At 44.9% G+C, this 25,878-nt stretch overlaps 1 protein-coding gene across 2 annotated transcripts; it reads left to right on the top strand.

Moving 5' to 3' along the window:
- The first annotated feature begins 248 nt into the window (after positions 1 to 248).
- On the top strand, positions 249 to 25,373 carry shisal1b (shisa like 1b). Of its 2 annotated transcripts, XM_029841412.1 has the most exons (5): positions 250 to 505; positions 13,790 to 13,997; positions 15,908 to 16,121; positions 17,878 to 18,180; positions 22,580 to 25,373. In XM_029841412.1, coding segments are annotated over exons 2-5 (585 nt in total). In that variant the 5' UTR covers positions 250 to 505; positions 13,790 to 13,930; the 3' UTR covers positions 22,581 to 25,373. The 2 variants fall into 2 exon arrangements, with proteins under 2 accessions (XP_003967537.1, XP_029697272.1); XM_003967488.3 differs by lacking the exon at positions 22,580 to 25,373 and having other exon boundaries at positions 249 to 505; positions 17,878 to 18,184.
- Positions 25,374 to 25,878: the final 505 nt, after the last annotated feature.

The following is a 25,878-nucleotide window of genomic DNA, read 5'->3' as shown; positions in this document are numbered from 1 at the left end:
GCGACAAACAGGAAGTCCTGAAAACAACGTCACTGTGCAACCAGACGGTCTTGTGGCTTCGGTCCGGAAGGGACGCACTGAGAAGAGATGGAGAGATAAACAGCAGCGCGCACAAGAAAGAGGATCACCCTTCAGTGCGCGCACAAGCCCTCCCTCCCTCGCCCACTTCTCCACTTCCTCAGCAGCGTTTCATCTCTCTCTCTCTCTCTCTCTCTCTCTCTCTCTCTCTCTCTCTCTCTCTCTCTCTCTCTCTCTCTCTCTCTCAGTCGCCGTGCTGTGACGGATGTGGATACTCCGCAGAGGACGACTCAGGAGTGCGCGCACTCTTTCCTCCCGTCCCTGCCGTGTTTCCCCTCTCGACAACTCTAAATTCCCCCAAGATGAGCAGGATCTATTTGTGAAGAAGACGCAACAGAGGAAGCGGAACCAGGGAGCAACAGAGTGGTCAATTCTGCGAAGGAGTGAGGAGAGCCCAGCTTCTCGTTTTACTCCCTGGTCAATCAAGGTTGGTGGCGAAGGACGCTCGTTAATTGAATCCGCTATTACTGTTTGCGCCTTTCTTTTGCAGTTATTCTGACACATTGAACTGTTGCCCTCTCAAAAGTCCCCACTTATTTCACGTTATTGAATCTCCAAATCGGCTAGGGAAGTTTCCCTCCGCGCGTAATTTGGCAGAGGTGCACGCAGAGCGAGGTTCTCAGGTGGAGCGTGTCCCCTGCTGAGGGGAAGCTGCCAGTCAGCTGCAGCAAAAGGCGCGGACGGCGCGCTCCCATCGCCGCTCTCCAGCCGTCACTTTACGCAGGAGCCAATTAAGTGAGACTGGCTGCCGAGGCCGGTAACTTGGAGACAGTCGTGTGGGAGACAAACGGTGATAACTGACAGGATTTAGAGTCGAGAGGAGCAGGGAGGAAGGAGATTCCCTTTGTTCGCTGACGGAAGCCTTCGTGAAAATGTGCGTCTGCACGCAAATTGGCCCTGGATCAGCTTTTAAGATTTATATATTTAGGATAGGACTCAGTATTTGGGCGTATGCACTGCACATTCATATTTATGAGCAAAACAAATGTTTGTCATGTATTCTGCAGCGTGTCTGATACAGAATATTTGTATTGGGTCTTAGGGGAACCCTTTGTTAATTCAAGATGCAAGATGACTTTAATATTGGGCTATAACACACTCAGGCTATGGGAGATATGAGGAATCTCATTAGAAATGTCACAGCCTTCTTTAAAATAATGTCATAACTTTATAAATTGCACCATGTGGGTGAACAGTCACACATCTCACGCAACAAATAAGCTCCCAGAGGACCCAGTCTCTGTGCAGGCTGTATTTGTGTCACGGATGTGGTCTAGAAATTTTCTCTGAAAGCAATAAAACCAATTACCCTCATTATTTGTCACATAGCCTCACTGTGGCCATTTTTTAGGACAGATAAGTGCACCCAGAGACACTAAATTTGGCCTCTGGCTCCTGGTAACAAAAGGCTCTGGCGCTGGCTGATTTTTCCAATTAATTTATTAGTAAGGCAGGAGGGAGGGAGCAGTTTGACCAAAAATCTAATAAAGAAAAGAGCATTGTGTTCTGTAAACACTCAGGGTCATGAATGTGTGTTCTAGCACAAATGCAGGGTATTGCCTTGGACTGCGCACGTCGCCGTCCACTCATGTTAGTGACAGCTCGCTGTTGATTCACACTCATCTGTGGATTAGTGCCACCACTGTCCTGTCTGGACAGGTTTCTATCATGTGATCGCTGCCGCAGCCGTGACGGCGCCTAAGCAGGGTCAGGACAGCCGGGCCTGGCCGTTTCCCGTGTCACCTTGTCACGGCTGCACATACCTCACAGTGACAGCTATACTGAGCACATCAACCGCTCGCCAACTTTCCGTAAGAGTCATCGACATTGAGAGGGCGTCAGCTCGTGCGCTCACCGCATGCTACCCTCCCCGAGGCAAACGTGCGCATGTGCGGCGGTCCTATAGGAGGAGGGGGAGGCGGCGCGAGCATCGTGACCACAGGTTTGGCTCAGACCCTCAAGGTAAACATTAAACGAGGAGCAATTCTAATTCCGATCAGATGATTAAACCGGTGCCAGAGCCGCAGAAACAGCGGCAGCAGCAGACGGGCGCTACCTTCTGGCAAAAATGCAGTTTTTGACGGCCGAATCATAAACGCAAATGTGCGGAGCGGAGCTGAAACGAATACGAGCGTGCAGTATCTTCATCTCACGGGCGGCGGTTCTTATCACAGCTCCGATAAGCCCAGGAAGCTCGGCTATTGCCGAGCCGTATTTTCCGCTCGACTACCAGCCGCTCAGCTGATCCAGCCATGTGTCGAGGCCTATCGCAGTGCAGACAATGGAGGTTATTCAGGAGGGAGAGGTTCTGATGGACGTTCACCATTGAAAACTTTGGAAAACAAAACATTTTGTGAGCCAAGTAACTCAAATATGCCTGCAGGATGTCTGCTAAATCTGCTTGCTCCTTAAGGGCCCACAGCAAACCATCACAACCTACTTCCATATCACCTACGTGCAGCAGCACCACAGGGCCGCTCAGGGTTAGAATTCTTGCCTCCCTCCTGCCTAAAATCTGCATATATGTTATGATGTATTTACTCATAAATGATGTTAGAAAAAAGTAAAAGAAACCCCAGAATAACCCGCGACTGCAACATATTTGTTGGAGTCGTAACCTGCGTGTTTGTTTGCCCTTAAGCTTGTGCACAGTAGACTCTTCCTTCATCTCACTGCCATGCGTGCTGCTCTTTGGAGCGCGCTTTGTTCGGGGCAAAAATATTGAAATAAATCCTGATGTAAGAGTTGTAACAGAATGCCTATTTATGGTGAATCTACACAACTCTCTTAATTAATGTATAACACAAGAAACTCAAGGAAAACAATGTCGCTCTGGGAATAATGATAATTAGGCCACTCAATTCCCTAAAATTGCAGATAAATGCAGCTGTCATTGCCACCTAAATATACTTTTATTATTTACGATGTTGCATTTGGCTAAAATAGAATGGTGTCTGAAGTATTTCTTCGATGCTTGTTCACCTGCTGATTTACAGCCTTTTAAATCCCAACCCAGCTTCTTCATTTAAAGGGAGCGTAAATAACTCCAAGAGTAGCATAGCGTGCATCAGTCGCAGAGAGGAAACATCATCTATAGGAAACATCTTCATCTATAGTTGAGACTGTGACTTAATTGCAGCAGTATATTCAGACAGTAGCTCTAAAGCTGAAGTTGGGGGGGGGGGGGCATCACTCGGTTTGCACATCTGAACAGAACAAAGGCATCAATGCATTTATTCCACATTCACTCCAACCCAAAAACTCCAATTGAACGGCCTCCAACCGAGAGGATATCTCATTAATATAATCAACAGCAGGGCTGGCTGACACATGATTAGATTCTTCAACCCAAAATAAACAGCAGCATGTGGTCAGGCAGTTTTTTTCTGATCTATAGTGCAGGAAACTGCATTCGTTTTGCTTTCCTTTCTCTCTATATCGTTCTAGAGGGTTCATGCCGAGTTCTCCGGCCTTGGATTCTGCTGTACGTGGGTGTGCAGCCTATTGGTGTTTAATGTCCATGTTTTAGCCCATACTGATCACCGAATGTGCTCGTGTGCTCATAAACGGTTAGAACAGCAATACACTGCCCAGCATGTGTTTACCGTGGCTGAGAATATGTGAGTTTCTGAATCTGTGCACGCTCATTGTAGCAGCCGTAGTAGTAGAAGGTGCGTGCGCACGCACGGGCGCGCGCATGTGTGACTAGATGAGAAAATGAGCAGACTCTTAGAGAAGCAGGTTCCTTGATGAAGATGGTTGCCTTTGATGTTGCCTCAGCATCAGATTCCACCGAACAGATCATAATCAAGCACACACACGTGCACACACACACGCGCTCGCTCTCTCTTCCTCATCCCCCCTTCATATACAGTACGATGCTGCAATCATCCAACCGGCTGAAGCCAGAGGAAGAACGCCAGTTTTCCTGGCGCACTGTTGGCGTTAATATCAGGAACCTGCTTCATGTGACCTCTCACCCCTTTGGGAACGTTGCACCACCTCTGTTGAGCCATGCTGACAAATGCACGCCTCTTTTTACCGTTAGATGTTTTCATTTACTTCTGTACCAGCGTGTCAAGCTACATTTATTTCAAGTCTACGCACTGTACCGCATGTTGCTCTGGGCATTTTATGGGGTGTTGTTGAGGTACTTTTACTGGCGTCGGGGAGGAATTTCCTCCTTTTGTGCAGCTACTGAAATGTGTGGTTGTGGGGAATATCAAATACGAACATGCTGTTAAAATTCAGAGGTTGACCCAGTGGCTGTTTGGAATATTAATGCACTGTTTGTTTTATTTCATGGGTGGCGTGTATGTAGGTGGTCAACGTAAAGTGGAAATAAAATCACACAGATTCAGAATCCATCCTGCAGCGCTGAACCAGCTGAAATCATTAAAATACCGCGAATAAATAATTAATTAGTGAATGAAAAATAACCGTCAGAAGACGGCAGTTTAGTCGCTACGCTTATGTCCCCGTAATTAAAAGCTCCATCCTCCTTTTCTGATGTAATTAGGTAATTATATCATTGCAGAATCCCTCATTGAAGGAGGGAGCTGAGAATTTTGAAGAGAAAATAGAACTGTGCTATTGACATATTGACATCTTAGGCTTTGTGCGCGGCTCCAGTCTTTGTTATTGACGTCCACTCATTATTGCAGCAGCTGACCTGGGGGCAGTACTGCTATCCTTTCTACCCCCCCCCCCCCCCCCCCCGCCCCCCCTCCCAGTTAACTCATTCCATCACCTTATAGACTGGTAATGTTTGGGCACCAGAGTCGACAAAAAATCCTTACTTACAATGGGTATGAAATTTGAAGAAAAAGTCTTTAGGGCTTAAGAAAATCCAAAGTTTTCCCTCAACAACCTTTATTGGAAGTTAGGACCTCACCTCCACTGGGTGCCCTTCTGCTGCCTGACAGCTCAGAGGTGTTGTTTGGAGAAGCAGATGTGATAGATGCTTGGGGAGCGCTCGAAGGGTTAAAGGCTGCTGATTGCGCCGCCGCTGCTCATCTCTCAGCTTCTGTCACGTTTGCTCATTCTTGCCACATAGCGCAAAAGCTTTTATCACCGGGTAAAAGAACATGTCAAATGTAAGGAATCAAAAGCATCTTCTGTGTCCTTAAAAAGCAACAAGTCATCGGCCCGAAAGAGCGGAATGAAGGTGTATTGTCAAAAACAGGACAGCAAAATGCATTAGAGCGTCTTTATTTTGGGTAATAAGATTTGCGACTCTGCTATTTTTAGGTGCTGTTGAGAGCTGAGACGAATAAGACAGGAAGGTTGCCGGCTGAAGAGCTGAAGGATGAGCTGGTATTGATTTTGTGCGTTCAAAGACTGAGACTAACTTCAGACTCTTCAGACCACACTTGTGCAGTTCAGCCACCAGGTCAATCCAGGTGCTGAGCTGGTAAACAAAGGCCAATCACCTGCTAAATTTGGGTGTACATGCATTGGATGACCAGCATTACAGATATTCCATGACTCAATGTCTGTCTGACGGGGTCATTCATGCGGGTCAGCTAGCATGTATGCAAACCCCTTCAGAGGGTGTGTTATCTCAGCTGCTATCTCGGTCTAAGGGCATCTGTACATGTGTGTTCTGGCCGCTGAGAGAAATCATGTGTTATTTAAAGACTCATAATAATCCATTAGACATTATGGTTCTAAATGACTGTAATTTTTGCCTCACCGCCTAATTCAACACGTCACTGTAATCTGCTTTTGATGATTAATAATTTAAATAGACACAACACCGTGTCCACATATCAGCGGAGAGCAGCTAGTAGCCCTGCTTGCGCCCACAATAATTAAAAAAAATCCATTCCAGTCACAGTTAACATTTTTAGATCATCAAAGAGAGCATTCAGCTTCTAAAACTGTCTCATAATATTATGAGTCTGTGGAGTTCAGAGAGCATTTCAGCTGCATAAGAGATAATAGGAAGTTATTATTCACAGAAGACCTGTCAAAGTCATGCACTCTTTTCGGGGTCAGAGTCGGGTCAGCCTCATTAATGAGGTGCAGCCCCAGTCAACCAGCGTTTTCAGTAATCACCACTGGACCAGCCCACAAACGGTTTCTTAAATTTTATGTGGAGCAGTGTCAGGCATTATCCATCCTCATCTGTGGTCATGTCAAAAGGGCGGCCCCGATGACCTCTAGGTGTGCGGGAGCTCTGGCAGGTTATCTCGTACGGCTATTCGAGGCCCCCCTTGGATCGGATTTGGAGTGATAAATGTTTTAAAACAGACCTCCTGTTATTCAGGAAGGTTATCTCAGGGTAAATTCTCAGCCCTCCGGCTCACAGTGCTACACATAACCAGCGTTTATTAAGATTTCAGTAGCTTTGATTCTCTTGATGTGTCCAATCAGTATGTGCAGAACTTTAAATTAAAACAATGTTAGTGGCTACGTTCCAATAAAATGATGTGGCTGCTGTATTTTACATGTTATTTGAGAGCATTGCTGTCTCTTTGTCATGCTTTCCTTTCTTCTTCTTCTTCTTATTTGGAAATTCCCACTTGGCTATTTGTCTGTGGGTAAGAAGCTATTTTAAATCCAGGGTCAGGCGGATGATGATGAGGATCATTTCCAAGAGAAACCAACTGTGCTGGGAGTGGGGTGTTAAAACAAATCCAAACAAACGATGCTGCTTTGTCTGTGAGGGATTATACAGGCGTGTCAGATACCAGTATAAGATATAAGAAGTCCAGTAATTCTGCATCACTTGCGGCCCTTTTTTAGAAGAGAACTGAATGTAAGTACCGAAGCTGCAATGTGGTAACAGATGGGTCCTCGGTGCAGCCTGCCGACGGCTTAAACCTTGATGCAACTGCAACTTTTAGGAGCTGCTGTGGAAAAATTCCTGGAAGGCTTCCCGCGGCCCCGGAAGTGAGTTCATCGTAGCAGTTAATGTAGTATTTATGTGACATTTTCAATACAACCTAAACAAACTCGCCATCCTGCTAATCTGAATGGAACTGTGGAGACCATTTCAAGGACTGGATTCAGGGAAAAAAAAAACAGAGGGCAGAAATCACAGGTTTTGAAGACTTTTCACTGACATCTCAAAGAAATATGAAGAAATATCTTTTTCTTTTTATCTGTACGTATCATTAGAGGAATAACTCAACGTCACTGCTGCGGTTTTGTCTCTGCTGACAGCCAAGAAAGGTGTCGAGAGCCTGGCAGCTCGTGGGCCTGCAGATTAATTTCGCGAACAACAGAAGTGAACAGCAGCAGATTCACCATCCTGATGGATCCGCTTGTGCAATTAGTTCCACCACATCTTTTTAAGAATCACTTTTTCGATGTTGTTGTTGATGTTGTGCACATCGGTCATGGATCATTACAAAATGCAACATTGGGCAAGAGAGAAAAGAACCTTCGATTGAATCTCTTTCCAAAAAGATGGAGACATTCATTGTGCTACAAAAGTGCTCCATCTCCTCCGACGTTCAGACTTACATTTATTAATCCTCCAGCTGTTTATTAGCATTTGCTGCCGTCAAAACGCAACATTATAGAGAAATAAAAAAGCCCTGTGAAATTCAATAATGTCAACAGTGATCAGGTTGGGATCCACCGCTGGGGAGGATGTTGAGATTACCCCGCAGAAATATAAACTAAACTCCAGTGAAGTTCTCCCAGGTGTTACGCAAGCTGTATAAAAAAAAGCTGTGCAGCTTCCAGTCTCCATTTGTGATCCAGATCGGTGATAAATGAAGGGGCTGACACAAAGCGAAGATGAGGAGGGAAGCTTGCTCCACGCTCAGCAGGGAAAAACACAGCAGGCCAGCAACAGATCTCAGCCTGATTACAGGCGTCATGCTTGTGTTAATAAAACAAGTTAAAATAGAAACAGACCACACTCACAGTGACATGATTGCAGACACTCAGACACATTTTTTTTTAAAAACAGCCAAATTCTTAAAACCACTCCATGGCAACCATGCTGCGTTATTGGCACGCGGTGTGTTGCCGTTCACTACATGTTACATTCTTCTCTGTTCTTGTGTGACGTAAAACGTCTCCCCAGAAACATCAAGCCGCCAGACCAAAACACATGGCGGCCTCTGGGCTTTATTTAGAATATTTGATCTGGAAAATTTATTCAGGTGACTGATTTTCTAAACAAGAGAAGAACCTCCATTCATCACTCAGAATTTATGCTGCTGCGCGCAGCTCTGAGCTCTCAGTGGTGCAACACAAACAAAGACACGGTTACTCCCCTGACAGTGCTTTAGCATTGTTGTTGTTGAGTGGAAAGAAACTGTTGCAAAGGAGCAGCGTGACTGAATGATTACAGCGTTGAGGTGTAATATTCTGTGTTAAATTCGCAGCTATTTAATGCCTGGTTTTAATCTATAGATTGGGATTATTGCAGTCAAACATGCAAAGGAAGTGCGATCAAAACGTCTCTACAGAATTGCCTTTGCTCACGGTGCTCTGACAACTGTTACAGTTTACTTCCTGGCAAAACAACAAAGCAATAAATCGAATCTAATTAGTGATGTATGATGGGTTTGGTCTGACACTACAACCGTGGTCATACAAAGGTCATTGGTGGGAGCCCTGCTCCCTGCCGAAGCTTCATCTTCAGTGCATTCGTGCGCATGAGTTGTAATTTCTAGTTACATTTTAAAAAGGATAAAGACAGTTTGTACAATGGATGAACTTGAATAGTCATAGTTTACACCTGTGTCATCTGACAGGAATCTAAGTGTGAGGGAACACCTGAACTCTGCATTCAGCGTCACGTTTAGCAGAATCTGCTCAGTCACCTGGAGTTTCGTGGATTTATTCACTCTGCAAAACACCTCAGAGCAGAAGCTGAGGCTGTAAATTGCTCCCTACAGCTATAAAAATATTTCACACGACAGTTCCTTTCCTTCAGCTTGCCACACTGAGCGGTGAGTAAACAGATAACATAAATTGTAGATTTCTTCCATAAGAATATAAAAGAACCTTCTGGGGGCCGTTGGGGAATTAAAGGAACTACTGGAGAGACAAGATGGATATTTAGATTCAGATTCAGGTCCTTTATTGTCCCACACGGGGAAATTTACAGTGCAACAACAGCAACAAGAGCACTCAGAGAAAATAAGATAAAATCGAATAGAATAGAATTTGGAATATACAAAGAGGATGTATATTTACAATAATCCAGGTAAATGGATACTCAGCCCCTGTATACCTGTACATAGTACAGAGGGTGAATACAATATACATATCAGAATATATAATATTCAGATTGTGCTAGCGGGCGTTATGTTTATTGTACAGTCTGACAGCAGCCGGCAGGAAAGATCTGTGATACCTCTCCTTCACACAGCGAGGGTGGAGCAGCCGCTCACTGAATGAGCTGCCCAGTGCTGCCAGGGTGTCCTGTGGGGGGGGGGCTGACAGATTAGCCATCATCCTCCCGTTTCCCACCACCTCCACCGAGTCCAGGGGGCATCCCAGGACAGAGCTGGCCCTTCTTACCAGTCTGTCCATCCTCTTCCTGTCCCTGTCCGTGATGCTACTGGTTAAATAAAGATCCTGCAGCTGAATCAATAATAACAGCACGCTGATACAATAACAGATAAGAAAACTGAACGTTAATGTTGCAGTGAAAGACAGAAGCAGCGTATGAATGTAATGCTTTTTTTTTTAATGTCACCTGCATCGCGCCTGCAGCATACACCTCTGTCCTCTGGAACACTGACCACGATCGCAGCTTTATGTCTCCAATCATGAGCTCATACTCTCAGGAGGGAGGACATTTGTCGTAACTGCACTCGCGGAGCAAAATTACACCTAACTTGGATTATAGTGCATCCGTATATGGGCCTGTCAGCAGATCTGAGGTGCAGCCATTTTGCAAGGTCACACACGTGCGAAGAGGGATGTTGATCGCTGGACTGCACTTTACGATAAACGCACAGTCATCCGTGTGTTTTACGATGACTGCTGACATTTCGGCATGGATCCAGGTCAGCATAGCAACAGGATATTTTTGTGATCTGCTGCGACACGACTGTAATAACAAGCCGGGCGCGGAGGATGTCTGAATAACTTATGCAGAAGAAAGGTTGTGTGAAAATGGGAAATGACACGGCTGAGCCAGGAGACTGAATCCGACCGGAAGGAGTGTAATGTCGGGTTTGTGCTTTGACAAACTTGAAGGCTTCGCAGACGAAAGACAGCCGTCCACGCTAAATAAAAAATCACTTGTTTACTTTGTTGGACAGCAGTAACATGCCGCAAACGTTTGAGTCAAAATCACGTTCCTGAGAAATAAGCCTGAATACATCCCAGAATCTACCACTGCACCTCCCCCTCATCGATTTGGGTCCTCTGTGAAGAACACGGCGCTGTAATGTTCGGTGTAACGTTCTATTTTCAGTCCTAACAAGCAGCGTTTGCACCATGTCATGTGTGCTTACATGTGCACACGTATTAATGCTTCATGTTCTGCTCAACTAACATCCGCACAGTCCACAATCTCCCTTCCCCTCCCTTCTCAAACAAGCCCAGCGCTGTCGTGACATGAACCTTGCCCTTTCCTTTCATGTGTGGCGCAGGAAGCGACATGATGATGATGTGAGCTGCTATATATGTGATAAAAAAATCCCCATAACAGAGGAGGGCTGGAGAAGATGGGAATCCCTCGTCAAGTTGCCCGTGTGCCCCTGGCCGAGCACTAAAGTGCTCACCAGTGGATAGGCTTCGGTGGGGAGGAAAACATATAAAATGCCACCATAACAAGCTTTCTGGGACTCAAGCCGCCTGGCTTTCTGAGAAAGGAACAGCTTGCCTGATCTAAAATGCTTTGAAAGTCTCTGACAGAAACACACGTGTATCCCGCTCTCGTGGTTCACAGAAACAGTTACGATTTGGTCACGTGCTACCAAACATGACAGCAACGGAGCGCTGAGACAGACAACGGGGACCAGCTACAGCAACAAACACGAACTTATTGCCGTTTGTTAATAGCACCGCCACTGTTGTACGAGCACCTGGATTCCACCCCGAAGACCACCTGTTATTGCAAGTAAGGTTGAATCAGACTTTAGTGTATTAAGGAAGGCTCCTTTTTCAGATTGAATCAGAAAGACGGTTGTCCTTACAGTTTTAAATGCTTTTATTTTGAATAGATAGAATGTCTCTAAATTCCCAAATGACCTCGCTGCAGGAAATGACACGCAATGGGGGCGTGCAATATTGTAATTATAGCTTGTTGCATATTCACGTGAATCAAACTCCTCGACAAACAACTGCAGAAATAGACGGCCCTCGTCGCCCCTGTAGAGCTTTGAAGTGTAAATATGACGACGAGGCATTAGCTCACTGCGGTTAGATCATGGCTGCCATTCAAAGGGAAGACGATCATAAAACCCAAATCTGAAGACGCGTTGTTATATTTAAGGTTATACTGGTCTTGTTTGTTCCTAATAATTTAGAGTGACCGCTAAATATTCAAGACGGGGTTCATCCGAGTGTTTTTCAGCAAACGAATGCCCCTTTGTTCACAGCTGTGAACCTCAAAAGGTCTCCTTCATCTTCTTTGCCATCTCCATTAGCTGTTTCATATTTCAGAGGAGGGCTTTCATTGTTCCACTTGAAAGGCAGCTGAAAAGAAAAAATGGCACTTCCTCTGTGCTGTAAACTGAACCTGGCACCTTTTTTCCATTTTAATTTAGATTTAGAAGTGTCTTGTTCAAACAAGCACATCAAGCACTACACGCTCCTCACTTCTTTATCACCTTGACCTTTGATTCAACCTTTTGGTTGCCTTCACATACAGTTCCTGTCCTGCTGACAGCTTCTCAATAATTCAGAACTGGGGCTTTGTAATACTTTCCATTTAGCCTCTACAGGCACAGATGTGCAGCCAGAGCCCTCTGTGGTTTTGGGGCCATTTTCAAAGGCAGATTTGGATATTTCCTTCCAATATGAATTCATGGCATAAATATGAGAGGGCTCGATGACCAAGATCTCAGCCCATTCCAACCTCCTGCTTAGTATAACACAGGCAGAAACATCAGATCCAAATTCTCATTAAAACAAAAGGTTAGTAGGGGTTGGGAACAGAATATATTGTTAAGTAAATCTGAATCACAAGAGAGACACTAACAGCTGAAGGGAAAAACATGGAATATGACTAATCGCATCGCAATGCAAAGGTTTCCGTGAAGCCCTTGATCCTCAGATGCATGTGGCCGCCACTTGACATAAGCCATCTCCCCCAAACACCCTCCCAGAGCCGTAGCCCGTGCCAACTGTGTTTGGGGATCTCAGATCCTTGCTGTCAGCGCCAGACCTGGGCTTTTCCACCAGATCGTTACACTGGAGCGAGATGGTGATTGCTGACACCAGCTGTCCGTGAATTTAACGCGATGCACAGATGCTGGTACTTTACGGAAAAGTGGAGTATTGGATTTGATAGGAACTTAATCCGCCATGATGCCGTTGATGATGCTAATTGTAGTCAGGTTTAACCGCAAGGAGTCCCCCACATCCATAAAATGTTCTACTGACAGCGTTTGGAATAAATTACCATAAACACGTTACACTCATTTACAATAAATTAAACAGTTTGTAGATAAGCATGGAGGGCCGCTGCCCCATTAATCTCACTCTGCATTATTGCGCCGTCGGAATAGTAACGAGAGTGATGCAAAACAGAAGAATCAACAGCGATTCATCCATTTCAAACATTACAAACCGTCCTGCATTTCTGCAACTCCGCTGAAAAGGGCGAAGGTCTGTGGATCTTTAACAAAAAAAAGAGAAAAACACCACTTTTCTCCCAAAAGCCATGCTTTGAAGGCACTTGCATCATTTTACATTCCCGCCAAAGGTTGGTTCGTGATTAAATATCACTGCCTAAATAATAAATGAGATCTTGGGCATTCATTAGCTCACCTGCTAGCACAAGTACCCCAGAGCGCGTCCACACCAGCAGGGCTCTGTTCCAGTCTAGACACTTTGCCTCATGTAACCCCGGACTCTCTCTTTCTCCTTCTGCCTCATTTCTTGCTGGTAATGTCAACTGAAGACATAAAACCCAATTCATTATAGAAAAGTCTTGCTTTTTTTTCTGCTACAGAATGAGTCTTTGGAATGACAGTTGCATAAAATGATGGCATTAAAGGCTAAACGCTCCATTTCAGCAGTTATTTAATAGATTCACTGAGAATTTAGCTCCATCTTCGTGTTGTCATTCATCACTCTGGCAAAGCTTGTGTTTTTCTTTTGAGGCACGAACATTTCAGGTTTCGGGAAACTCCTGAGGCATTTAGTCAGTCTGATATTTTGCCGCTGTATCAGACCTGAATCTATTATGTCTTCTGTCAGGATTGTCAAAAGGCAGGATTGTCAAAAGGCAGGATTACAGAGCCGCAACTAACTGTAACACTTAATTTTACGGGTGCTTAAGTTCATCATGAAGTTAAACGCTTCCTAGAAATTTATGTAAATTGGTGCAGAGAAATGTTGCGTTCTCCTTCTCTCGTAATCTTCACTTTTAATCAAATGTACGCAGACGTTTCTCCAGAAGCGTCACGTTAGTTTTATGGTTTGCCTGCAAGAATGAACCAGACAGGCTTAAGTTAAAGCTGATTCCACATCAGTGTCCACACAGCGCTGCACACCCAGAAACTGAAATCCGATATTTTACACCTCTGCTCCTGTCTCTGTTCTTGCTTCGTCCCCTCAGGAGTCCTGGCTCCCAGAAGCAACAACGATGTGAGAGGAGCCACCAGCAAGCAGAAGATGCTCGAGTCCAGCTAAAGCAGAGTCCCCGTCTCTATTTCCTTCCCTCCTCCTCCCATCATTCTTCACACATGAGGAGGAGAAGATGACTATCACCAGCCGGCAGTCCTTCAATGTCCTGACGGTCATCTTCCTCCTGCTGTCCACTGCAGGTCTGTATAATCTAGGCTGTCTGTTGCAGTGATTACTATCAGCAGCGCCCCACAGACAGGGACCAGAGCATGATCAAACCCATGTAAAACCCATTTTATCAACTAATTATGCATTGAAATGAGATTCTCAGGTCGGTACCGCATGAGGACAATGACCTGAATACAGGAAAGGTGGCCGGAAATACACAAGTTTATGGATGGAAGTTGACACCTGCATGGCCAGAAGTTAAGTCAGATACACTCAATGTCAAGAGAGCAGGGAAGTGTATTCCCTGGACCTTAGGGTGTCCTCTGAATTAGGCCATGCAGCGTAGCACTGCAAAGGGAGCCCTTTTTAATCCAAAAGGTACTAAGAGAAGATGTCCGCCAACACATTTCTCTGAGGTGTGGAAGATGCAGAGGGTAAATATAGGCCCTCTTAAAAACCTTAGAAAACAGGCTAAGAACAAGGGAGAACTTCAGAATGGAAGGAGAATCTAGAAGTATGGAATAATCCGTAGTGATAATTGTGGATAATGCGCAAAGGTTTTGAACAAATCTTTTTCAAGTGTTAAGTGTATCATAGATTTTAACAGATGGTAATGGAATGGAGCAAGTGGGAGCGTTAACAACTGTACGATTTCCAGAGCCAGCTGCTTCACTTAGAGACCATCAAGGCTTGGAACCTTTGTAGTTTATCTATTACGATTAACCAATGAGGGTCAAATGAATTCCTCCTCTATTGTCGATGTTTCTGGAGGCGAAGGTGACTCATGGCCCCAAGCGCGTTCAAATCTCACGTAGAATTCTTCTTTTGAATGCTGATCTGCAGCTGTCTGAGATCACCCAGGGCCTCCTCTCACCCCGCCGCATAGATGGACATTGATCTGTCGCCCAGTGAGAACGTGTCCGTTTGATTCCTGCTGGTTTTAAGAACCGGGCGGATGAAAGGAAACCAGACAAAGACACGCGTCTTTATCACATGATGAGAGTGAGGGAGAAATCAAGCGCTTGCTTATCTGTCATGAGGTCACAAAGTGGATTCAAAGGCTGATCCCATTTTAGATTTAAACGTTCAGGAACATCGAGTACTGTATATTTACATTATGTATCTGTTATTTCTGTCTATTTGTTTTATATTTGCTGTGAAAACTTTACTGTTTTTGAAATGTTTTATTTTTATATTGTATATGTGTGGCTCCCAGAGATCTGCCTGTTTGAGAAGATTTTGCATATTTATACTGAATGCAGTGTCTGTGGCACAACCTCTTAAAAGCCCCCCTAATGTGGCAGTTTTGAATGTAATTTTCTTATCCTCGCTAAATTTACAGGTAATTTGCCAAAACAATACTTTTTCAATTTGTGACGCGATAAATCCTGTCCCTTTCTTACAAAGCCGCAGGGATTCTAGAGGACATATGCAAAAAAGGGCGAACAAGCAGTGAAACTTTATGCAAAGCCTGCAAATCCACGCAATTAACCTTTATTCTTTAGCCTGGCAGCAGGAATTGGAGTTTCCATGGAAATACACATTTAGGAGTTGATACAATGGAGAGGATGCCGTATTCTGGCCCTGCCATTTTCATTTAAAAGGAGATTTATAACAACACGCAGTTCTTTTCAGATGATGTGGTGTGTGAGAGGGCACTCTTCAGTCAGGAAACTCTGTGCTTCACTGGATTTTTGGTTCTCGGTTCTACCATAACCTCCTGCGTCTGTTAGTACCGGCTGAGTTAGATATAACCAGACCCAAGTGATTGGAAGAAAAATCTCATGCCGAGTTGGAAATGATTGTTCTCACTTTGGGGATGTGGTCAGGAAAAGTAATAAAAAAAGGCTTTAAAGAGGAATGGAGGGAAGATAATGGCCTAGAATCCTGCACAGTTGATGAATTTCTTGATGAATGTATCTATTCCTCCCACCTCTTGCAGCCCTGTCAGCCCATTACCGGGTGTGCGAGCCCTACTCTGACCAAAAGGGCCGCTACCACTTTGGCTTTCATTGCCCGCGTCTCTCCGACAACAAGACCTACATGTTCTGCTGCCACCACAACAACACCGCTTTCAAATACTGCTGCAACGAGACCGAGTTCCAGACAGTCATGCAGGTCAACCTCACCACCACTTCAGATGGATACGCTCACAAGTGAGTTCAGACGCAACGATCGGGCACCTCATCTGTCCAGGATCTCATTAAAAGTTCATTCTAATGCAAATTTGTGGAACCTGCTTTTTTTTTTTTTTTTACTACACAGGGAGAAAAGCATTAAAACACTAACTTTATTCTAATGCAAATACTTGCGCAGTTCCTCAGAAACCTCTCTTTCCAGAAATAGAATTTCCAAAATCTACCGTTGAGATCAGTCATGACCGGCTGATTACACTCCACTTCCTCACATGCATTGAGTTCCCTTGACAGTATCACACTTATTGACACCCTTGGCGTCTCACCCGGAAGGTTCGTTGTCATCGATCGACACCTACAGAGGCTTTCAGGACCACTACAGGGAAAATCAGCAGCTGAAAGGCAGCTCAATTATGTCCTTCCCTAAAATGTCACTATTTCAATGGAGAATGTTCTTGAAATATTGACAAAAAGGTGCTATTTTATGGGGTCAGAGTTGCATTTCACTGCAGAATCCAGCAGGAAGGGCACAGAAGAGAGAACCCGCTGTGCTGCAGAAGCTCTCAGCAGGAGGTTTTAGTGACAAACAACAGGGCTATCTGTACTAATGCCCCCCCAGCATGCCTCTGTCTCCATCCCTTTACAACCGCTCTGCAGCAGGTCATGATATTTCATTTTAGTGTTAGATGGCCTGTTGGGCCGCTCTTTCATCCTGGCTCGCTGGACGACGGCACAGTTGGTTTCACATTTCCCGGCGGCTGAGTGAATTAAAGGGCCTGCCCTCACCCAGAAAACGCGGTTATAGCTGCTGATTCAGGGCAGGCGACTGCAAGAGTGTTGACGTTTCACCGGAGATTAAACACCGCGACACCTGAGAGAGGAAACTTCGCGAGACAAGCCGGACATCTTTGACTGATAATCGATCCCTCCTTCTTTCCTTCTCAGGGGAATTTGTGTCAAATATTGAATTACGTTTGTCTTCGCTGTGTGGTCACTATCGATCCTTTCAAGGACAAGTTTTTTGGTGCTTAACACCAAAAGGACCTCAATAAGGTGCCATAGGGGAGACCTGCAATACTGAGAGCTGGAGGAAAGTCAAGGGCTGCTCCCTTACAGAATGTGTATCATGTAAAGTTTTTTATTCTGAGAACTCTTTACAAGGTCACACGATGTTTCCCACAGGCTACTGGACACCCGAGTCCAACAAACCCTGCAGGGAAAGGGAATTACCATAGAATTACACAAACAACTCTTCAAATGGAATATTCTGACAGTTCCGCCTGTGTCTTGAAGTTTTCATTCTGCCAAATTGTATCATATTTATTGGGCTAAATCTGTTTAAATCTGCGTAATTATCTCCTTCAACGAGACATAAAATCAGAGTTTTTGTTTTTCCTTCGGGCTGCTTTTCTCCTCACTTTTACATTGATGTTCTTTAAGTGCACGCGGGCACGACGGGGTCCCTCGATCAGGTTCAGCTTGATCATTTAATGAATACACCTAAAAAGGATTCAGAACGAGATCCCTCTTGTGCAGTTTTTGCTGCTTTTAAGAAGCAGCAAATGAACAGATGGAACACATTCATTTTTTAATGATCTTTTAATCAAGGCAGGGTTTGGACCACATCCTGGTCTTGCCACAGGAACAGCAAACATTCACACATGGCCGCTCTGTTGTTGATTTTGGGATTTAGTGGCTCAGTTTAACTGGATGGTAGCTCGGAGCGCGTGAGGAGTGTTTATCACCGTCTAATACTCCTGATCTGCCTCTCCTTCAGTAATTACACGGCTCTGGTCGGCGTGTGGATCTATGGTTTCTTTGTCATGGTGCTGCTGGCCCTGGACTTTCTCTACTACTCAGCCATAAACTACGAGCTCTGTCGGGTCTACCTGGAGAAATGGGGCCTGGGTGGACGCTGGCTGAAGAAGGCTCGTAGTCAGTGGAACAGGTCCATGCCGGAGGAGAGCGAAACCCACGCTCAGGCCCAGCCCATGGTCCCTGGCCACTACCAACCCAGACACAGCCTCAGAGGGGAGAGTCAGAGCCCCACACTCCTGCCCTACAACACGTCCACAGCCTGGTGAGTCACTGTCTGCCGACACTTTACTTTGTGCATCCCATAAAAAAATGAAAGGATGAAAGAAATGCAGCAGGCACCTCCTGGCTAGCTACAGCTGGTGCATCCAAGAGTTGCCCAGTTTTAAAGGCAGCTTTAAAAAAAATACTTATAATATGAACTTTGATCATCTGGCTATGTTTTAAATGTTAATATTTTAGAGAGACCACAGGAGGAGGAGGAGGACGCAGTTCTGGAAAAAGCAGAGAACCAAAAACCTTTTGCATGCAAACGAGCAAGAGGAACACATGTGTGCGATGAATATAATTCAAGATTTAATGGTTTCGTTTTGGCAAAAGGGCTGACTTTATTTGAGACAATAGCAATGTTGAAAGAAACCAAACAGTAGTTACAAAATGGCACATCTACAAAATCTTGTATGGGTAACAGATGCTTGAAATTAATACCTTTTTGTTATTTTTTTCCTCCTCTCTTGCCTGATTTTGTTTGTTTTTCGGTAGTCAGTATTCTTGTTGCACAGAGACCGACGTGCCAGGTAGTCTAGGTGGGAGGTGGCGCTACATCCTACCGACATGTATAACCTGCTCCTGGCAAAAAAGGATGGATTCCTACATGTACTGTATGTTTGTAACTGGATTCTTAGCAAAAACTTTAAAAGAGAATCCTCCTTCCTGGTTTTTTAGTGCGACCACCTCATTAATCAGCTTCCCTGATTAAACAGGAACGACCAGCATCAGGCTTCACTACCCGTCAGGGCTCGTTAACTTGTATATTTTAACTTGCTGTGTAATTCGACCGAGAGGCTGAAACCTTCTGTTGAGTTTGCAAACGTCCCTTGAGCTGATCCTTCCTTACCTCCGTGGGCTGTCGCAGGAGTCCCAAACTTTGTCAGGCTGCTGTTGAAACAGGAGATGATTTATAATCCTCGGGGTAATCTGTAGCGCACAGCAGCGTTAACGAACTTTTCTTTTGGAAGACGTTCTGTATGCTGTCATAATACAGCTGCACAATCACAGAGCACAGCGGGAGCAAACCTGGACAATTTTTCATCCGCTTCTCTCTATCTGGCACCGTGCGCTCCCTCTGTTCGGTCCGCAGTCGCTTCCTAGAGGCAGACATCTCTCTGGGGTCCTGGTAATTTAACATGTACAGAGGTTTGACAAATGGCTTTAAGAGGCTGTGCGGACTGCTCAAGCCAAAGATTGGAGGCGCTGGGATGCTGGAGGGGGCCCCTGGAGCTGCTGCACTGCTGGAACCTTTGTTAACTAAGAGTGGGCCTGTCCGCCGAGCATCCTCATTAGTGGGGAAGTCAGTTCAACATCACAAGACTCATCAATCCTCAACTTACAAGGGCGCCCTAGTATCACAGAAGCTTTTAGTCAGTGGGATGTATATTAAAAGGTGTGTAAAACTGGAGCAAAGCCCATCAGTGATCAGGTTTATGGTAATTCATAGTGATGATGACTCGATGGGATACAGACGCATGGGATGTAACTCATTTATATAAACGCCCAACTGCACGGCTTTATTAAAGAGGGTGGCATTTACACAGCTAACATACGTAGATAACTACACTCGTTTGTTAACAGCAGACAGGGATGGTAGGAAATAAAGCTCCACACGTTCCCTTTTCTGGGACACAGTTATCATTTCTGGGAGTTCAACTCTTCACAATCCAGATATAAGCAAACATATTTTGGCAAATGTGATAAGCAGCCGCAGTGGCTACTAACTCAAAGACCACAGATGATAGTGCCCACACAGTGCGTCATCAGATTGTCCATGGTTTATTTGTGGGGGTGCTGGCCTTCATCCCCAGAGACGAGGCTGAGTAAATGGCTCAGAAAACTGGGCTCAGTCAGCTGAACATCTGTTGGCCAACTGTAAATATACAGAGAGGAGGGGGGGTCAAGCGTCTAAAAACAACCCAGTCGCACAGCAACTCAGGAATCCGGCACAAGTGATCGCCAGTGCAGTGGTGCAATGGTGACAGTAAATCAATTTATGAAATCCTTCCACACCCACTGTGAATAATCGAAATCTGTTCAAGATTCGCTGCTGTTGCGTGTCGGTTTTGTTTGTTTTTTTTCTAACCAGGAAAAACTCATTCAAACCCCAATGGTGATTTCAATTTTATATCTACAGTACACCAGTAAACTGTGGACAGGAAACCCTGGAAAAACCCCTCATGTTGGGCCTTTTATTACTGTAATGGCTGCTCCAACAAATGAAATGTTTCAAGTTGTGAAAGGACAGACAGACCTTCAATATCAATTCCAGATCACTGCGTTGTACGGAGAAAATATACTGCAACAATTAGCATGATCTTACACCACGAATGTGAGCGGTCCTCTCATGTAACCTTTCAGTACTAATAAATTTAGCCATTCCTGGAAGCGTCTTCTCTATCACCACAAAGTGCTCAGCAGCATTAACGACCTGATTCATCGCCTTTCCCTGGCAGTTAGTGCATTTAAAACCTGGCCCACGTCCCAATTTATGCTATTTATCTTTGCCTAGTAGGCCACCGTGCACAATTATATGGTAGAGGAGAGCAGCGGCATCATCTTAAGTTGACCGGAGGAAGGATCTTTCCTAGAACTGTAAGAATCTCCTATTTCTCATCTCCGGTCACGGCGGCCTCGCTGTGCTGCTCTGTGTTCTCATGCAGCATCAGGTGGCACAACTGCACATCAACCACAAGTCCACAACCCTCCGATGTGATTCATGAACACTTGGCATCAACTTCCAGCAGCACCTTAGCCAGTAATCACCCACCCAGTCGAGCATATTGGGCCAGCTGAGATCAGCCACCTGACTCAGCAGCAACCGTAACACTGCCTCTTACAGTCAGACCTCAGTGATTCAGTGATATCGTGTTATCCTTGTAAACAGATCTGCCTGTTCCGGCCTAGTCGGGATGCGGCTCCATCTCTCCACTCCCCGGTTGGCTTCGGGTTGCAATAATGGAATTATATCATGAAATTATTCCAGGTCTGTCCGTTCACAGCCCAGTACGCCCAGACCTTGTCCAATTACAGCGACTCTCTCCATGTGGTGTGAGTTAATTAACATTACAGATGCTGCACAGGCAACCAGACACAAAGTTTAGCTGCAATGAACAGGAGAATATGTCCGGTAGGTGCAAGTCAGTGACCTTTGGCATTCACACAAACAATGTGGTCATTTGGAAATTCTGGTGTTTGATGTTTTTTTAATAGAGTTGTGGTTTGGATGGTCCGCTCTTGAGCTAATTAGCACAACCTTCAAGTCCTTGGTGCATGCAAATCAGTTTGCTAATAAAAAAACATCACTGTCAAGGCAATAAGCAGTAAATCATTCCAAATAAAATGTAGTTACGTTGGTCTTGGCATTACAAAGTATGGAGGGTGTGATTTAACCCAGCGGGAGAGTTTTAACAAGGTTTACAGATTTACAAACTATTCCTCCGGTCGCTTTCTCAGAAAACTAAAGGAGCGCTATTTCATCAGCCTTTGTGCTCCCCAGCCAACGTCGTTATTTAATGGAATATTCTGATAATCATGCACACGTGCTGATCTGAAAGTCATGTCTTGAACGTGGCTCCCTCCTCAGCTTCCTTCCTTCCTTTCAGCGTTCTTGTGGAGATTTATTGTGATTTTTCCGACCCGAAGATGCCTGGATAAAAGTGGGAGCGCAGTGAAATGATGGTCCCTGAGGTTGGATGCGATTTCTACTCAATCATCCGGTGACAGTCTGCCAGTGACCTTTGACCTTTTTCCTTCACTGTGACCAATTTTAGCCATATCGCCAGAGGTTTTTCATGGGTCTGCTTGGACTTGACTTGAAAGTTGACCAAGATTTATGCTACAAGTTTAAATTTAGACCTGTGGTCTGAACCGGAGGGCACTAAAGACGACAGATGTGTCAGACTCTCAGCTGAGATTGTTAAATATTTAGATTCGGAGAATAAAAACAACACAATTTATTCATACTAAATGACTTAGCAAGACAGTGGCGACCTCTCTGACCTTGTGCCAAGACTCTGGAACATGTACAAGGCTGGGCTGGGATTTACACAGTTGTCTTCAGATGTTTTGACTCAAAGGATAAAACGGAAATAGGTATTTATTCTTTTAAAAACATTTATTCAATTGTTTGTCCGTGTAGTGCATAGAGCGTCTGGGTCCCAGAAAGCTGCTCCTGTTTTGTTCCAGTTGAATCTATTTGCTCTTTCACTTTCTTCTCACTCGGACGATTAAGACACGAAAAACGAACAGAAACAGTGCAGCAAAGGTAGAAAAGCAGCACAACCACCTGCTGAAACGCTCGGGAACCTCGTAACCTTATCTACCCATGTGTTTGTGTTCCAAAATCACATTTAAGGACAATAATGTGAGTTCTTGTTTCTTTTTCTCTGCAGAGTGGACACACAGAGTAGCAACACCGTGTTCCCTGCAGTGTTTCTGAGACGACGTCCCACTCCCCCCCTACAAACACCCCTCTGTGGACAACAGGCACGAGAACCAGTGCTGGGTTAGCCATATTTTCGTAGGAAGATGTGACCCGTTCCAGTGAGCACAACACACAAGGACCGCTGAAAATGGGCTGTAATGAAGACCCGGCTCAGACCCGGCTGAAAACAAAGACCGCAGGGTTGCTGCCACAGTCAGCTGCTCACGGGGGTCCCGTAAAAAGGCTGCCAAGGCCTGGAATATTCCAAATGACTATGAGCTTAACTGGATAAACTGCTACCACGAGTAAGGAGACTTGCCTGTTTTAAAATGGCCGCTCTTTCTAGATTTTAAATGTTTATTACTCGGCTGTGTCAGTTTGTGTTGAGTAGCATTTAGACACAGTGGCGGGTTATCTATTCAGTGATTTATTTATGTCAAGTAGTCAGAGGAACGCACGAGAGGTGGACATTCAGAACGCGTAACCGATTAGGTTGATGCTGAGCATCACAATTAGGCTGGAATGTTTTTTGGTATCGACTGAAAACGGACAAAGAACTGTGCTGAGGTTTCGAAAAAGTAATGACGAAGGACGTAATTCTCCTTGCAAAACAAGTTATTTGCTATGTTCCTGTGTCCCACAAAGACACGCTGCCATACAGGTGCACCGCTGTAGAGCACAAGGTCTTAAAAATATCTTTTTGGTTTATAGATGATGAGATAACAGAGGGACCGTCAATAAATGATTGAAAAGATTAATGATAAGCTCAGCATCTGTATCATGCTAAGCTTAGCTAAACATACGTTTAACCCTTGGCTACATGCCTGTAACACCATTTAAACTACTAAATAGACACTTGCTGTGAGCCAGTTGCCAAGGTAACTACACCCAGCCTCTATTTTGTCCTTCCTGGTTACCAGAGATGCTTTAAAAACCGCTCCATTAGCAATATATTACACGCAATTATCAATTTGGTTCATTTCATGAAGGCTATTCTGCAGCCGACATTGGTAATAGAAAATTAGAAATGAGTAGCCATACTTGGAATAAAGAAAAGAAACATTACATCCATCATCAATATCAGCAATAATGTACAGTAGCTTATTCTGTAGGATGACCTGGTTTGTAAATGCAATGATGCCACTGAGTTTATATTTAATGAGGGGGGGAGTTGAATATTTCAGGATAATTTCCATGTTATCCTTGTAAAGACAAAGCGAAACGTGAAAACCAAACTATTCAATTCCGATTTGCAGAGCCCGGTGATCCAGGGTTATTATATTCTCTGCCGGTTATTACATCCAATAATCAGCAAACAATTCCATGTGTACAAACACCCTGAGGTAAGGTATACAAATAGCTTATTTATTGAAGAAACAGTGCATAATTCAGGGATATTCAGGGGATTGGGCCGTGCAGTTAATCACAAGATCCAAAATTAGCATATAGCGGCGTGACGCTGCAACTATTTAATAAAAGGCAAAGCAGCAATAAGAGGAAACAATGGCGCGCTAGAGGGACTTGCAAATTTCATTCTCCAGATGTTGCCGATGATCCGTCTCGTCACCGTAAGAGGTGTTGATTTGGATGAGTGTAAACCGTGACGCAGAACATTTCACAGGAGTAATCGCATCAAAACCACAATATCTGTCTCTTTGGCCAGAGCTTTGAAACCCGGTACAGCCCTAAAGATGGACAACAACAGCCTTCAAGCAGCCTCCACATCGGATTTGTTTCAGCCAGCTGGTCATTTGATGAACCAAACCCAGCGTCATTGCTAAACTGGAGACGTTGGAGAAGTGTATCGCCCCCCCGCTGTTTCCTCTGAGTGCGTTTGCAGACACTCTACCGAACAAATTGCAAACTCTCCCATTTTAACATTATGTTTAGCCGTGCAGATGTATTAAACACTGGCAGAGTGCCGTAAACAGCGAGCTGCCCTCATTACACACAGTTATCTGCAATCATATTCGCAATGGCCCCGCTTATTGGGGAGTTCCAGCCATCTCAATGGCTGGAACGTAATCGCTTGTGGCCTGGCAGCCTCTCGTGCCCTCGCATGCAGTAGCAAAGGAAGAGGATGTGTCCAAGTGAAATAATTGGCTGGGAGACCAGCGGTGGTTCTCAGTCACACTTTTATGCCCCGCTTCCTTATTTCCAGCGTGTGAGCAGGAGCAGAGAAGCGAGAGGCGCGTTTTAGACCAGTGCTGGGGCTTTTAATGAGACCATCATCCCGGACAAGAGGGGGAAAATCTGATATTGTAAGAGAACATCGTCTCTATGATATTGGTATTATCACAGTAAATTGTCAGGGGCAGTGTCCAGGTCATGCCTTTCTGAAATATGTAAGAAGTTTCTCATCCAAATTCCCTGAAACGGTACGACTGGTTCTGTGATGCTTCGTTACCAAGCGGCCCCGACTCTGGCCTTGTGTGACGTGGTACTGTAAATCAAATCAGCTCCGCTCACTTCCCACCGAAAATAACCTGTTAAAAAGGTGGGAAGAAGGGAGCGCGCGTCCGTTTCCGTCTTCACTGATCGTCATGGTTAACAGTTGCCTTACAGTTGAATATCCACCTGTGCACAGAAGCGTTGTAGTGGTTGATACCTCACTTTTAGGGTGCGGTTCACGTTCTGTCTATGTATTTTATACTAGATGGAATGTACAGTGACGTTTTTGGTTGGATTGTTATTGCACTTGTTGACTTTGTATTGTCACAACAGGGAGAAATAAAGGTTTATCTTTTCCAGTGTGTTTAAAATCCCTCTGTGTGAAGTGTTCTGTGGCAAAAGCAACTGCTGCTCATCCCTCTTATCCAGCCACCAGGTGAGAGATACAGTTACAGGCAATTGATGGGTTCAGTGGGCTCAACCTTTAACTGTTGCCTGTGTGGAGGCTTTTGCCTGGACTCTTTGTTTTTTGGCTTTATTTGAATGTCACTTGATACCCACGAGACGGCCATTCCAGCCCTGGAGTGACCCTATGAATAAATAAATAAAACAATGAGGTGATGGCGTAATCAAAGACTGACGTTAAATGGTCCGAATCACCGGATTCTACACACAAGAACTTCCGAAGTCTCTGTGTGCTTTGCTAATAATGTCTATCTTTACCCAGCTTTTATCCACCTCTGCTGATCATCCAGCTCTTCCCTGTGCCGCCGCGTTTCCTCCATTTGTTCCGACGGGCCCCGTCTTCCAGAACGCCAGCGACTTCCTGCCAATTGCCGTCATCCATCAGCATTTAAAAACCATCACTTGGATTTC

Source organism: Takifugu rubripes, chromosome 9 (genome assembly GCF_901000725.2).
Source record: "Takifugu rubripes chromosome 9, fTakRub1.2, whole genome shotgun sequence".
Lineage (NCBI taxonomy): Eukaryota > Metazoa > Chordata > Actinopteri > Tetraodontiformes > Tetraodontidae > Takifugu > Takifugu rubripes.
This window is presented reverse-complemented; position numbering and strand designations above follow the sequence as displayed.

Coding starts and splice junctions, on each gene's coding strand:
- shisal1b (XM_003967488.3), top strand. CDS start 13,931: ATGACTATCACCAGCCGGCAGTCCTTCAATGTCCTGACGGTCATCTTC. Junction 13,998..15,907: donor CCTCCTGCTGTCCACTGCAG/GTCTGTATAATC, acceptor CACCTCTTGCAG/CCCTGTCAGCCCATTACCGG. Junction 16,122..17,877: donor TCAGATGGATACGCTCACAA/GTGAGTTCAGAC, acceptor CCTCTCCTTCAG/TAATTACACGGCTCTGGTCG.